The 16,468-nt window shown below is 39.1% G+C and overlaps 1 protein-coding gene across 11 annotated transcripts in view; it reads left to right on the top strand.

The window, feature by feature from the left end:
* Nucleotides 1–16,468, top strand: part of cobl (cordon-bleu WH2 repeat protein) — a 255,373-nt gene that overhangs the window by 205,078 nt on the left and 33,827 nt on the right. For 8 of the 11 annotated variants that reach the window (XM_033050042.1, XM_033050014.1, XM_033050048.1 and 5 more), the window contains one exon: nucleotides 14,232–14,589. In XM_033050042.1, coding sequence (XP_032905933.1) covers nucleotides 14,232–14,589 — 358 coding nt within the window. The remainder of the gene's footprint in view (nucleotides 1–14,231; nucleotides 14,590–16,468) is intronic. The other 3 variants (XM_033050026.1, XM_033050073.1, XM_033050056.1) reach the window with 1 other exon arrangement.

Below are 16,468 nucleotides of genomic sequence, written 5' to 3'. Positions count from 1 at the left end.
GGAATTCAGAGCATACTTAAGGAAATTGGGAGGGCAAAATGGGGGCATGAGATAGATCTGGATGATAAGCACGGGGAATCTAAAGAGATTTATTAAGTGTATGAAGGGGAAAAGGATAATGAAAGAGGTGTAGGGCCCCTTAAGAAACCAATGTGGTCTCCCTGTTTGGAGCCGCAGAGATTGGGCAAGGCCCTCAATTAATATTTCTCTGCAGTTTTTACCATGGAAAATGATATGAAGACAAGGGAACTTGGGAAAGTTAATGGTGAAGCCTAAAGGACAGTCTGTATTATGCTGAATGTCCTAAAACGTATGAAAGTAGGTAAATCTCCTGGGCCTGATGAAGTATATCCAAGGAAAATGTGGTAAGCTGGAGGAGAAATTGCAAGAGTTATGGTTGTGATAGATGAAACATCGTTAAACATGGATGAGGTACCGGAAAGTAGCTAATGTTGTGCTGTTTTTGAAAAGAGGTGTAAAGAAAAACCTTGGAACTGTAATGGTACTGGAGAGGATTCTGAGGTGTAAGATACACATGCATTTGGAAAGAAAAATGCAGCCTAACCAAAGTTTTGTAAAGCTGCAACATGTCTTGCTAACTCTTGCACTCAATGCCCCGATCAATGAAGGCATGTATATACCATGCGCCTTCTTTCCTGCTTCATCTACCTATGTTGCTATTTTCAGGGAACTGTAGGTTTGGACCCCAAGATCACTCTCTGCATTAATTCAGCCATTAACTATATACTTTTCCCTTGGTGTTGACCTCCCAAAGTGCAACACCTCACAAGAGTCCATATTAAACCCAATTTGCCATTTCTCTGCCCATATAGGTAACTATTCTATATCTTTTGACTGCCTTCTTAACTGTCAGCATCTCTACCAATTTTTGTCAACTACAAACTTACTGACTAACTCATCTTTATTTTCGTCCATTTATGTATATCACAAGCAACAGAGGTCCCAGCACCGATCCATGCAGAACACTATTGGTCACAGACCACCAGCAAAAATAACATCCTGACACCATTATCCTCTGAATTTTGTGCGTTAGCCAGTTCTGAATCCAAACCACCAAGTCACCATGTTTCCAACATATTTTTTGATAGAAATGGAGTTTATCTGATTGTTGTTTTTAACATAGGTCAGAGAAGTTTAAACAATATATTTTAATAAACTAAACATTGGGGTTGAGAGCAATGTATACAGATGTGAGTAATGTATGCTAAACAGTGAATAGAAACCATGAGAGGACACAGATTAGCAAAATGTACAGACTGAGTGTCAGGTGTATTTTAATGGAGAGAAGTGTAAAGTGATGTACTAATGCGGAAAGAATAAGATGACACAATTGATAGTGCTGGAATAGACGAATCTGAGTTTGCATTTGCATAAACCTACAAAGCTGGCAGCTTGTTATGAACTCATCTACATTTAACTCTTGAGAGAAAGTGGTTCTGTTTAACCTAGGGGAAGCAGCAGTTAGGTCTCAAATGAAGCATTGCATCTAATTCTGATCACCTAACTTTCAAATGTAAAAAACCGAGAGAAGGTGGGGACAACATTTATTGACATAATTTCAGGAATGTTGGATAGCAGAAACAAGGGTTATTTTAATTGAGGAAAGGAGACTTGATACCAATGAACAGGATCAAGAGGAAAGATGATCAGCCATGATCATATTGAGGATGATCAGCCATGATCATATTGAATGGCGGTGCAGGCTCGAAGGGCTGAATGGCCTACTCCTGCACCTATTTTCTATGTTTCTATGATGATTTATAGGTTGGAGGCATAGATTTAAAATATGGGGAACCGATGCAAAGGGGAGGTGAGGAATGTAATTTGAAACTCATTGCTATTTGGAGCGATAGAAACAATTAGTGAGGTTCTAAAATGATATTGGATAGTTATTTGAGAGAGAACAATTTTAGGAAATAGAGGGAGTGTGCTACCAGGAGTCAGCATTTTTTTTTGATGGCTGAATGGCCTGCATTTCCGTAACAATTTTTTTAGTCTGGAATTCCATGCACCGTATTTAGCCAACAGACAACTGAATGTGGTGAAATTAGCTCTCATTCACTGTATGCGCAGAAACCTTGTTAATTCAAGATTGCTGTGTCAGCATCAATAGGTTTCTTCTAAGTTGAGGAAGGGACTCTTTAGAGTGACTCTTCCAGCTGCGATCTGGAATGAAATTGACGTGTTTACAGGTTTATTTTATTTTACTTTGAATATCCCAATGATATAGTTGGAAGTCATTATAAGTACATTCTAAGTACATGTTTTAGGAGCAGAATTAGGCCATTCAGCCCATCAAGTCTACTCCACCATTCAATCATGGCTGATCTATCATTCCCTCTCAACCCCATTCTCCTCCCTTCTCCCCATAATCCTTGACACCCCTACTGATCAAGAATCTATCAATCTCCTCCTTAAAAATATCAATTGAATTGACCTCCACAGCATTCTGTGCCACGTTCCACAGATTCAGCACCTTCTGACTGAAGCAATTCTTCCTCATCTCCTTTCTAAATGAACGTTCTTTTACTCTGAGGCTAAAGCCTCTGGTCCTAGACTCTTCCACTGGTGGAAACATCCACTCCACATCCACTCTATCCAGGCCTTTCACCATTCGGTAGGTTTAAATGAGGTGACCCTCATCCTTTCAAATCCAGCGAATACAGGCCCAACGCTCATCATATGTTAACTCACTCATTCCTGGAGTCATTCTCGTAAACCTCCTGGAGCTTTCTCCAATGCCAGCACATCCTTCCTCAGATATAGGGCCCAAAATACTCCAAATGTGGTCCGACCAGTGCTTTATAAAGCCTCAGCAATCCATCCCTGTTTTTATATTCTAGTCCCTTTGAACTAAATGCTATCATTGCATTTGCCTTCCTTACTACTGATTTTTCTTTGTCTTAAAAACATTTTTTGGAAAGTATTCTCATCTGGGCATTATTCATCTCATTAGAGTTGCTTATTTTAAAATTGAATTGGTATTTTCTACTAATATGTTTAACAAATTATATATTGTAAATGGCTCGATTGTAATTGTGTATTTTCTCTCCGCTGACTGGTTAGCACGCAACAAAAGTTTTTCACTGTACTCGTTGCACGTGACAATAAACTAAACTAAACTTTGCAATGAGTAACTGGAATTCAGTTGCTAATTATGTATCTTTTAAAACATCTGTACAATTAACACGGCTTTTGATGTATTCATGTAATTATCAGGATCACAGGAGTAAATTATAAGTACTCTATTTTTTGGAAAACTTGAAATTTGCAGATGGAGCACTCTGTTCTTTGCTCTTCACAGGAACATTGCATTTTCATGTTGGAAGTGTTTCTTGTTATTAATTAGCATGTGAATGTTAAATGGTTTCTTCACAATTATGAAATAGAATCCATCTCAAGCATAGGATTCCTCTCGTAGTAAACTGTTACATTAATAACAGAAGAAAGATGTTATTGTAGGTTTTGTGAATTGGATAACTTACCTCCTTTCAATACCATCAGTGCAAAGTTTTTTATACCCCTCGTTATTCTTTGTGACTAGATTAATCATTATTTGGTTCTCGAGTCATGAACTTTGTGGCATTTTCTGTTATTCAGTCTTTTTTCATATGAAGAACGACTGGATAGACTCGGCTTGTACTCGCTAGAATTTAGAAGATTGAGGGGGGATCTTATAGAAACTTACAAAATTCTTAAGGGGTTGGACAGGCTAGATGCAGGAAGATTGTTCCCGATGTTGGGGAAGTCCAGAACAAGGGGTCACAGTTTAAGGATAAGGGGGAAATCTTTTAGGACCGAGATGAGGAAAACATTTTTCACACAGAGAGTGGTGAATCTCTGGAATTCTCTGCCACAGAAGATAGTTGAGGCCAGTTCATTGGCTATATTTAAGAGGGAGTTAGATGTGGCCTTTGTGGCTAAAGGGGTCAGGGGGTATGGAGAGAAGGCAGGTACAGGATACTGAGTTGGATGATCAGCCATGATCATATTGAATATGGCTCAAAGGGCCGAATGGCCTACTCCTGCACCTAATTTCTATGATTCTATGTTTCCTTTGCCACAAAATGATGACTATATTTGTTGGCTTACAGTGATTGTCTGTTAAGGTGTAAATTGGCTCCAATGCATTAGCCCTCCTCATTTTTTAATAATTAAAAAAAAAAATCAAAATAGACTTTTTTCAAGTAATAAATATATACAATTGATGAACTGTGCAAAAAATTCATCCGACACTTTCAGAGGCTATACAAACATTCAATTTACACACATTGCTCAAATTTCACAAATGTATCCCCACCCTTGTCACTCATGTGGCCCACTGGCGTGGAATCCCTTCCCTTATTTTTGAGGGGCGTCTCCACCACACCCTGCCCACCTATGTCCAGCAGCGGACCTTTTTTTAATTTCAAAATAGACTTTATTCAAGTAATAAATATATACAATACATGAATCATGCAAAACATTCATCCGACACTTTCGGAGGCTATACAAACATTTAATACTGTTTACACACATTGCTCAAATATATCATGTGTAAAAACCTTGCCTATGTATTCAAAGTTGCTGCATCGACCTGAATAGGTTTCTTCTAAGTTGAGGAAGGGTCTCTTTAGAGCGACGCTTCCAATTGCGATCTGAATTAAATCAATGAATTTACAGGTTTAATTTCAGAATTAATTTCAGAAGAGATTACATAAATTTCCAATTAACCTTCTGGCGTTGTGTACTCGAGGAGACAGTGCAGCAGGAAGGAGGCCGGAGCACCACTGCAGTCCACTTCTCAAAGTCAAGGGGTCAACATCTTCTTCAATCTTAACAACAATGTTCCCAAATAAATTAGTTTGATTCCATTCATGACATCTAGATTATTACCATTACTATTGAAATCTGTATTAATTACAAACATCCAGCCATAGGCAAGTTTTAATAGAAGGCACATTTTTGAAAGAAATGTAACCAATAGCCTTCCTTGGTTTTTAAACCTAATGATCCCATTCTCTGTAGGGTTGAATTTGCCACATTGAAAGTTCCCATTTTGGGCCCCAATAGTTTTTCTTTGGTTATCATCTACTTCATATTATCTTAATTTATTTAGACCCATCACATTTAGACAGCACTTAACCATCTCTACTGTGTATTTGCTTTTCATGGTCAATATTAAACATTTGGCCTGAATGCATGAGTTTTCTTTTTGCAGATTAATACCATAGTTCTATGACCTGTCATGCCTGATGAAAATCCCACACGCGTGACAGATCATAGAATTAAATATAGCCATTTTTCAAACATGTTTAAGTAAATATTATAACAAAATACATTTTCATTTACGTAACCCAAAAATTCTTAAACCTGAACTCTTTGGACATTCGCATATTGCTGTTTGCAAACATTATTGATGTATAATAGCAATTCCTAGGCTCTTGGGTTTCAATTATATTTTTAAAAATATGCTTGTTTTAATATATCATGGAGAGACCTTCAAATAGCATGAATTACATGTCTCTATTATTATTACAGTAGCAATGTTACAAAATTTTGAGATTTTAAAAATCAAGTCTGTAATTTATCCCATCAGATAAAGCATAAAAATAAGTTTAATTTGACACCTAATTCACTTTCATATCTCAAGTATTTAAAACGTTATGGCCATTTTCATACTGGGAAATGAGCATCTTGTTCCCTATTGATTTTCTATGGACATAACAAAAAAGCTGTGATCGTGAACAGTCAAAAGCCCATAACTTTCTTAAAAATTAAGAGAACTGAATGAAATTTTCAGTTATCATAGATTGAAGCATTCTGAAACAAATATAAAATAATCTTACTTGGATGACCTGAAATTAAAGCATATAATTAGTTAGTTACCTAATTGTAGCTAATTTCAGACTTCAATTACTAGATCTAAACATCTATCCATTTCTTAATAAATGATTAACATTTTTAAATAGCCTAAATGTCCAAATAATATTCACAAATAATTCACAATAAAACATGATTTTTAAATCTCATTTACATTAATTTATAGGCCAAATGGAAGGAATTTAGTGTTTAATTGCTGTAAATAAATGCCCATTTAAATCAGCTTTCCAGTGGGTCCCTGTGGAACGCGCTGGTTTAGAACGTTCACATTGCGGTAGATTTGTGCCCCAAATGCCGAGAAAAATACTGCGCGATATAATGGGCCCAAATTGAGCTACTCGCAATATTAAACTTTGTATAAAGGGATCTTTAGAAGCCCTTTTTAATGTAAAAATATACAACCTAACTTCTGCTATTTGCTTTATGAGACCCTGCGGTTGCTGGCGGTCGCGGGTTTAGAGATTGATTTTTAAACTACTATAACTATTATTCAAGGCCTTTAAACCTAATAATAGCTTTTGCGACGGGGTCTTCCAGCGATTTTTCGTTAATAATTAACTAGGCTGAACATTTTCGATTGGAACAGCTTAGAGAAAATCGCGTTTTAAACCCGCCCCCTCTAAACGGCGCCAAAATCGCGCACACCCTCAGCAGCAGATCTTCAACGACGCTTCAGGTAGGCTTTGCAACATACCTAATTACAGTGTCAGGTTTACATTGTGGAGCTTGACAGAGTGTGGCCTTGGCGTTATGTTAATATTCAGAGATGACACACTGCATTCTTCTGCAACTGGAAATTGAGTTTCTTGATTCATGAGTCAGCATCTTTCAAGCGGCCTCATTTCTATCATTGTGTAAATGAGTCTAAAAATATTAAAGATGTATATGAAGACACGACAAGGTATTAAAACAGAGTTCTGGATGTTTAATGATTGCATTCTTTGTTTTTAATGAAAGGATTATTAATATATAGAGTCTTACACTGTGGAAACAGGACTTTTGGCCCAATTTGTCCAGACTGGCCAAGGTCCCATCTACAGTAGTCTCACCTACATGTGTTTGGCCCATATCCCTCTAAACCTGTCCTAACGATGTACCTGTCTAAATGTTTTCTTATATGTTGTGATAGTACCTGCTCAACCACCTCCTCCTGCAGTTCATTCCATGGAAAGGAAAATATTTTTAAAAATTGCATTATTGAAATGTTTTCATCTATTTTTACCTCTATTTTTGTCGTTTATAGCAATCACCTCAAAAATCTGAAGCATTAACTTATTTCTAAGACACAAAGCTCTATGTAACTTTAATGTTAATGAATACATACTGTTGGACATGGCAGTTTTTTTGATCCTACCTATTACTATAATTAAATATTTTTCCTTGAACCAGTAATCTCTTTCAAGTTTGCATTTTTCAACATTAGATTGTGAAAAGTATTCTATGAATCATTAAGTTTTTAAGAAGGAACTGTAGATGCTGGAAAATCAAAGGTAGATAAAAATGCAGGAGAAACTTAGCGGGTGAGGCAGCATCTATGGAACGAAGGAAATAGACGATGTTTCGGGTCGAGGCCCTTCTTCAGAGGGTCTCGACCCGAGATGTCGCCTATTTCCTTCGCTCCGTAGATGCTACCTCACCCGCTGAGTTTCTCCAGCATTTTTGTTTACCTATGAACCATTACATCATTTCATGCTAACTGCTGAGAAAAAATGTTGTAAATGTTGTTTAATATCATTGAGAAATAGAAAGATAGTGCATGGCTCTTTTTAGTTGACTATGGCAAAAGTGTTTTGATATTCCCCAGACATATAATTGAATAATAAAATAATATGGATCATTTGTTCTTTTAATTCAAGTTTTCAGCATCTGGGTGTTGGTGGCATTTATTGTTTATTCCTAATTGCACTTAAGCGAATAATGGTGAGCCAACTTCTTGAACCATGAAAATCAGTATTGTGAAGATGCAACAGAAGTGCTCTTCAGTCAGGCTCTCCAGAATTTATGCTCAGGAATGATGAAGTGTTGGCATTTATATGATGTGTGTTTTGGAGAGGAATCTGCAGATGGTGATTTTGCATATCACTGTTGGCCTTGTCCTCGTTAAAATGGTAATGGTTTAGGAACTGTTATTTGAGTAACTTAGGGTTCCCAGTATGACTTGCTTTAGCTTCTATATCTATAAAATATAAAATTAATATGCATGAAGAATATTCTTGAAGGAGTCCTGAAGTATATTGTCATTGCATGACCAAAAATGGAAACAACTGTGCACAGAAACCAAAACAGACAAGCAGTTTGTTTGAAGTATTGTAATATCGTAGTTAAGTTTCTGAAGCAGTATCTAGAGATCTGCCTGGTCAATCCAGAGATAAAAGATTGTATTTCTGTTGTGGAATTGAATTATATAATTCCAGAATAAACCAACAGTATCAGTAATGCATAGTGATTGAAAAATACAACCACTTCACTCACATCTTTCAGTCAAGAAAATCTGTTTTTCTTATCTAGCCTTAGTTATATATGACCCTCAACCCATCAATGTTCTTAATCTTAGCAAGCCACTCAGACCCACCTGCTTCAGGAAGACCATTATCATCCTGGTGCTGAAAAAAAGCAAGACCTCGTGCTTTAATGACTACTGTCCAGTAGCATTGACATCTACTATTGTGAGGTGCTTTAAGAGTCTGGTAATGGAACATATTAAATCCAGTCTACCAAGCAACCTTGAACCACTGCAGTTTGCCTACCGCCACAACAGGTCCATGGCTGATGCCTTGGCCCTCCACTTATCCCTGGAACACCTGGATAAGAGAGAGAACTACGTCAGACTTCTATTAATAGACTATATCTCTGCTTTTAATATGATTATCCCATCCAAGCTCATTTCTAAGCTTGTGAAATGGTGTCAGCACTCACCTCTGCAACTGGATCCTTGACTTCCTGGCCAACAAACCACAATCAGTTATGATAGATGACAAATCATCCTCTGTGATAATCCTCAACACTGGTGTACCGCGAGGATGTCTTCTCAGCCCCCTTCTTTACTCTTTATACGCTCACAACAGTGCAGCCAAATACAAATCCAACTTGTGGGCCGGATATCAAATAATGATGAGATGGAGTACAGGAAGGAGATTGAGAACCTTGTAACCTGGTGCCAAGACAACCACCTCAATGTTAGCAAGACAAAGGAGATTTTGATTCACTTCAGGAAGTGAAGCAGTACACATACCCCAATATACATTGATCGCGCCAAATTAAAGATGGTTGAAAGTTTCAATCTCCTAGGAGTAAATATCACCAGCAACTTGTCCTGGGCCTGGCCAAGAAAGCACACCAATGCCTCTCCTTCCTTAGAAAGCTTAGGAAGCTCGACATGTCCCCAACAACTCTCACCAACCTCTGCAGATGCGCCGTAGAAAGCATTTTATTCGGATGCATTCCTGTCATTCCCATCACCCAGCCCAAATCTGCTGAAGTCGAGGAAGAGCTTCCTCCACACAATCCAGCCACTGTCACAGTCTCCTCAAGCAACCAGACTAGCCTTGTGGGAAAAGAAACGCAGTGAAAATCACCATCACGTAAAGATGCCTATCCCAACCAAGGAACAGCTACCACCTGGTCACAGGTGTGACTGGAAGACCTGGAAGTCCATCAATAGGCTTTGTACCGGGATGGGCCGATGCAAGACCAATATGAACAAATGGGGCTATGCAGATGCGGCAGACACAGACTGTGAATGTGGAACATATGTACAATCCGTGCCACACCTACTAAGATGCCCACTTCTTGGTGAACAATGCTGCCTGGAAGATCTAGCGGTGGCAAACGAAAAGGCTGTCCGCTGTGCAAGAGCCTGGCCGAACATTTGAAACATAGATGATGGACACGAAAAAAGAAAAATTGGGATGCATGACAGCATGGTTTCAGATTCATTCAGATTCAGATTCAACTTTAATTGTCATTGTCAGTGTACAATACAGAGACAACGAAATGCAGTGGGAACAGCTCCACCTAAGACTGCAGGGAATTGTGGATACAGCCCAGACCATCACACAAACCGGCCTCCCTTCCATGCTGCCTCGGCCAGGTCACCAGCATAATTAATGACGAGTCTCACCCCAGACACACCCTCCCATCAGACAAGAGATACAGAAGTGTGAAAATGCATACCTCCAGATTCAGGGACAGTTTCTTACCAGCTGTTAACAGGCAACTGAACCATCCTATCACCAATTAGGGAGTTGTCCTGACCTACCATCCATCTCATTGGGGACCCTTGGACTAATCTGACTTTACTGGGCTTTATCTTGCACTAAACGTTATTACCTTTAAGGTGCATACTGGAGCATAAAACGGTACAGCAAGGGAACTGGCCTTATGGTTGTGCTGAACATGGTTCCAAGTTAAACTAATCTCCACTGCCTCCATGTGATCTATATCTCCCCCATTCCCTCTGCATATTCATGTGCTTATCTAAAAGCTTCTTAAACCTCACAATCGTATCTGCATTCACCACCTTCCCAGGCATCATATTTTGGACACCTACCACTATCTATGTAAGAAAACATGCCCTGCACATCTTTACGTTTTAATCCTCTAACCATAACATGATGCTCACTAGTATTAGACATTTTCACTCCAAGCAAAAGATTTGGGGTATCTACCCTCTCATAATTTTATACATTTTCATCAGGGTCTCCCTTAAACCTCTGATGCTCCAGGGAAAACAAGCTACATTTGAAAAACTGATATGGATCACGTGCAGGCTGAGGAGATTAGTTTAACTTGGCATCATGTTCAGCACAGACATTGTGGGCTGAAGGGCCTGCATCTGTGCTGTATTGTTTTTTTTCCTTGTAGCTTATACTTTGTATTCCAGACAGCGGGTCACGCAACATCTGTGGAGGAAATAGACAGGCAAAGCTTTGGGTCAAGACCCTATCAGTCTTAAGAAGGGTCCCAGCCCGAACTGTCGCCAGTCCATTTCCTCCACAGATGTTGTCTGACCTACTGAGTTCCTCTATTCACTGTGTTTTGCTCAAGATTCCAATATCTACAGTTCTTTGTGTTTCTACTTTACTGTTGTATGTAATGGTGTCATATTAACCCCATGGGCTTTAATTGATTTTTGAATGTTAAACCAATCAATTTTGTTATTCAATATACTCAACAAGACGTCCACAGTTGAGAGCTCAAACTATAAAGAAATGTCTTCACGTCTCAGCTTAAATGCCCAGTTCCTGACATCAAAATTGTAGACATTGGCCCTAAAGATTCTCGTCAGTCACAACATCACCCCTACATCTGCCCTGTTTCATCAAAATGTATGCTTTATTGAGATAGCTCATACTTCTAAATTCAGCAGAATATGCACCCAGACTGCTTAATTTCTCCTTTTAAGACTCCAAGAAATCCACATTTTGAACTGTTGTTCCATTCTCTCTCTATATCTGATAAAACCTCCTCCGCGTGAAAGACCAATATTGTCCACAGTACAGGTGACCCCCAAGCTGTGCAGGAAATTAAGGTACGACCTTCACAAAGACATCAGGATCATCAAGTGGCAAAACCATCCAAGCTAGAGCCTCAGACTTAGCACACATAGACGCATCAATTGTGTCAGCTACAAAGTGAAGTAGGGTAGAATCGCTTGCAATTCCCATCCCTCCCCAATGAGCTCCATACATTCTATGCTCATTTTGAACAGAAAGTCCAGACAATGGCCTTGGGTTCACCTGCTCCCATGGTCTTCATGAGAGTGAACCTAGGCAAAGCAAGTGACCCGGATGGAGTACGTTGACACATTAGACCAGCTGGTAGGAGCTTTAACCTCTCCCTATTCCAATCTGAAGTTCTTATCTGCTTTGAGAAGACCTTGCATCATCCTGGTGCCAAAGAAAAACAAGTTGGCATGTCTTAATGATGACCATTCGGAGGCTCTTACATTCACCAACATGGTGCTTCAAGCGGCTGATCATTGTACATATTAACTCCAGCCTCCTAAACAGCAGGAGTCAAATGTGTTCATATATTGGTTTTCAAATGTGATTCTTAAATATTTTTCCAAATGTATGATGCATTAATACAGAATCTCTATTCATCTGCTTTCGTACTTTGTGGAATTACTGGTAGTTTTTTGTGCCTCTATGTAGTGCCTCTAATTTATTATTGCGTTATCTAAGATCGGCTGCTTTGTGAGCCATTGTATGTTCATCCCATAAAATAAGTAGGAATCTATATAAAAGGAGTCTCCACATCTGCCAAAATGTAAAAGGTGTTTAAAACACCGTTCTCACCCTTGTTGAAGAAATGCCTGCTGATGCCATGGCCAGAGCAATCATGCTTTGGATTCAAACTTTACCCTAAAGAGAACTAATTAGGAAAGTTCCCCGTTCACCAGAAGCATTGAAAACAAATATGATTCCTTATTCATCATAAATAGCCTATGTAACAATATCTAAGGCATTTCTTTGGTATCTCTCTGAATTTGGTTCTTTCTCTCAGATATATTCATCTAACCGTTTTAAATTGTAGTTGGTCTTCTGCAGTTACTTTGTGCACTAATTTACTGTTTTTCTTTGTAGTTCAGGTAGACCAAAAGTATTTAGGTCAGGTCCACCCAAATATCTAATACTTCAAAATTAGATCTGAAAACAATCTCATTAATATTCATTTGATTTGATTTGATTTAATTTATTGTCATTGTCTTCAATTAAGAGACAACAAAATTGTTTTTCCCTTAGTCATACAAATAAGTAAACCCCCCCCCCCCCCCCCCCCCCCCGCACAAAAACACAGAACACAGTAGTCCACAACACAACATCCCCACAGCGGCACCAAAGTTCCCCACTGTGAGGAGTCAACCTCCTCACTGATGTTCCCCAATGTTCACCCGTGGTCAGGGCCTCCCGAGCACCCCATCGCCGGGAACGATGGAACCCCGACGTCGAACGGGAGAGCATCCTCAGCGGCTCCCGATGTCCACAGGCCGCGCTGGACGGAGATCCGCGCTGGCGACCCCCGGCAAAGGGTCCCAGGACTCCGCGATGTCGAGGTCAACGCCGCCCGCGGTGGGAGCTCTGCACCCACAGCTCCGCGATGTTGGAGCAGTGGCCCAACACTCCGGAGCTCCAAGCGGCGATCCCAGGTAAGGCCTCGCCCGCTCCGCGATGTTTCCAGCGCCTCGCCGCCGCTGCTGAAGCTCTGGTCCGGTCTGGCAGGAAAGGCTGCGCCAATCCAGTTAGTAGGCCGCGAGGAGTGGGGGGGGCGAGGACGCCTCAGATAATAGTCGCATCCTCGTCAGGAAGTGACTGAAGGACGGTTTCCCCCTTACCATACCCTCTTCCCCCCACATAAAACACTGAAAAAAACTAAAACAGGTCCATATTGCTCACTTTGTCTCTCCACCAGATGTTAAGTATTCTCCTAAGGCAGGTGTTAATGTTTTCAGCCTGTTTGTAGTGTGTTTTGTTGTTTTCTATGTCTGATCCATACAGCATCACCTGTTTCACATTTGAGTTAAAGATGCATATTTTGGTGTTGATTGAGATGTGTTTTGAGCTCCAGATCTTCCTGAGCATGTTAAACACCACCCTAGCCTTATTGATTCTACTTTTTATGTCTGCCTCTGCCCCTCCGGTGATGTCCACAACACTGCCTAGGTATGTGAATGTTTCGACCTCCTCTAGAACAGTGCTGCATAAGGATAGGGTTGCTGGTTTTGGAGTGGATCCTCATCACCTGTATCTTTGCTGTATTGGGTATAAGACCAAGTTTTGTTGCAGCTTGTGAGAGTCTGTCCTTCTTCTCCTGCATTTGTATCTGTGTGTGTGAAAGGAGAGCTATGTCGTCTGCATTATAACTTTTATGGTCTGTAATATTGTTTTGTGGTTCAAATGAGGTCCGCATTGGAAATTTTGATTTGTTGAGATTCTTGGTTATTTCATCCCTTAAATTATAGTTGCTTATTCCAAATACATTTTTGAATAACAATTATTATTCTTCAAATGGGAAATCTACAAACTGTAAAAAAAAAAGTAAGATATACCATTTTATTTATTTCATTGTTTTTTCTATGTTTTGTATAACTGTTCATGCTTGTCTTGGTCATATTCCAATTAAAATAAATTTAACAATCTGATTAAAAATTGTGAAGTGTATAATCATAAAATGGTTGACAAAATATAATTACATTCTCATTGTAGGTCAGAATATGCATTTTAGCCTTTGTAATTATATCATAATTTTGATATATGAATTTGTTTTAAATAATGAAAATATTAATATATGTTGTCATGTCATTCCCTGACTTAAATGTATGATTTCTCTTTATTTTCATCACTTAGCAGACCTGGGATCGGATCAAGATGGTGGAGTTGGTGATAATATTATGGAAATAGAATCTAGAGATGGAGAAGAGACTGCTTCAGTTAAAAGTAGTGACAGCTTTCAGCAAAGTTGCTCAAATTACACTTCAGCATTGGATGATGAAATGTTGAAATCTGATGATGATGCGACTGTAATCGCCCAGACTACTATGTTCTCCTCTCCCACTGGCAGCCTCAGGTTGAGCAACAAAACTGATGCAGATGAAATCCTGGAAGCCTCAGATAAAATATTTGGTACAGTAGAAAAACGAGCATGGAGCAATGGTGCAAGATACACTGAAGATGCAGGTCATTCTTTTGGGAACAAGACCATCAGGTACAAGTTTACATGTTTTATTGTGGACATTCTGTTGAAATTTACTGAAATTGAGGGTGTTTAAAATTGTGCCTAATCTTAAAGTATTTGTATTCTAATTTATGAATAAATCTATAACAGCCAAGCTACAATGTAAGCTACACTTATCTATTGTTTAATAGATTAAGTTCAATTATATATCAAACTAAGACTTTTTAAACAACTGGGTGATATTGTTGACCAGGTTCAGCATGGCCAATGGTTTCCCATCCAGTTCCTTTTATTAGGCTGTGAATATCTCAACCTTACAATGTCACTGCCAACAACAAATCAAGACTTTTAGAAGTCTGGTAATTCATGACATATTGAAGTAATTGAAATATCAGGGTAGCACAGTGGCACAGTAGTAGAGTTGCTGCCTTACAGTCCCAGAGACCCAGGCTCAATCCTGACTATGGTGCCGTCTGTATGGAGTTTCTACATTCTCCTTGTGACTGCGTGGGGTTTCTCCGGGTGCTCCTGTTTCCTCCCACAATTCAAAGACGTGCAGGTTTGTAGGTTAATTGGCTTCTGTAAATTATTCCTAGGATAGAACTAGTATAAGGATGATCGCTGGTCGGCGTGGATTCAGTGGATTATAGGGCCTGTTTCCACACTGTACTTCTAAACTAAACTCAATGTTTCCATGCAATATGAATTTTTCATTAAAATTCAGTTCTGTGTGTATTGTTACTGTGCTTTATTAAATGCATCTTATCCTTCATTTACATCACCTTCATAATTCATTTACTCTTTTTATGGAGTGGAATGTAGAACTAAAGAAGTCTATTACAATCATTTTGATCATCATTATTGACCTAATTTGAAAACTTGGAAAACAGTGCATTCATGTTAAAGTACTTCATGTAGTACATTATTGCACTTTCCAACAGATTGTCTCGCTATAACAGCAACCGTCTGCATTCTTGCAGATGGGATTTTCCTGGATTAATTCTCATAGACTTGTACACTACTCTATATAGTACTGTATTCTGAGTAGATCTTTTGAATGATTTTAAGTATTTTGTGTATTAATCTGAAGTCCCTGCAATGGACTTGAAGACTTCACTTTGTACACATATTACACACTTTTAATGACAACATAATTTCGTTCAGACCGAAAGGTCTGAATGACAATAAAGGAATCTAAGTCTAAGTAAGTCTAAGAGAGAGCAGAAAATACAATTATAAAACATTGAGATTCCTTTAAGGAAAAGATGGTCCTAATACTATTGAGGCATGTTTATATGTGGAGAAAGAAAGAACAAGCAAACATTGCTCTTTCCCCCAACTCTTTCTCCGCTACATCAACAACTTCATCATCAATCAACAACTCCTGCATCCAGACAGAGCTCAATGATTTCATCAGCTTCACTACTAACTTTCACCCTGCTCTCAAATTCACCTGAACTATCTCCAAAACCTCTCTCTCCTTTCTTGGTCTCTCTGTCTCTATCACAGGGGATAAACTATCGACTGACATATTTTACCAACCTACTGACTCCCACAGTTATCTGGACTACACTTCCTTCCACCCTGCATTTTGCAAATATATGGTGTGGTGGGAGGGAACAGAATAACAGCTAGCATGAGGGCCTGGGGCAAGCACTTGTTCACCTTCTGACAGGCAAGTAATTTGGTAAAAACAGTCGGATCTGTAAGTTCCTGTTTTGATTTATCATGTAGGTTCTCATATGCAGAGAACACTTCTCGCAATTGAATGATTGATAAAACCTGAGGCTCTAACCCCAATACCAAATTTAATATTGCCAATCCTCCACTAAAGTGCAGGTTAGCCCTTCCTGGGGGTTAAAAGGTGCCCCCTCTTTTTGCATAGTAAGGGAGATACTTTTAGTCCTGC

Source organism: Amblyraja radiata, chromosome 2 (assembly GCF_010909765.2).
Source record: "Amblyraja radiata isolate CabotCenter1 chromosome 2, sAmbRad1.1.pri, whole genome shotgun sequence".
Classification (NCBI taxonomy): Eukaryota; Metazoa; Chordata; class Chondrichthyes; order Rajiformes; family Rajidae; genus Amblyraja; species Amblyraja radiata.
Note: the sequence above shows the minus strand (reverse complement) of the source record. Positions and strands in the feature narration are given on the sequence as shown.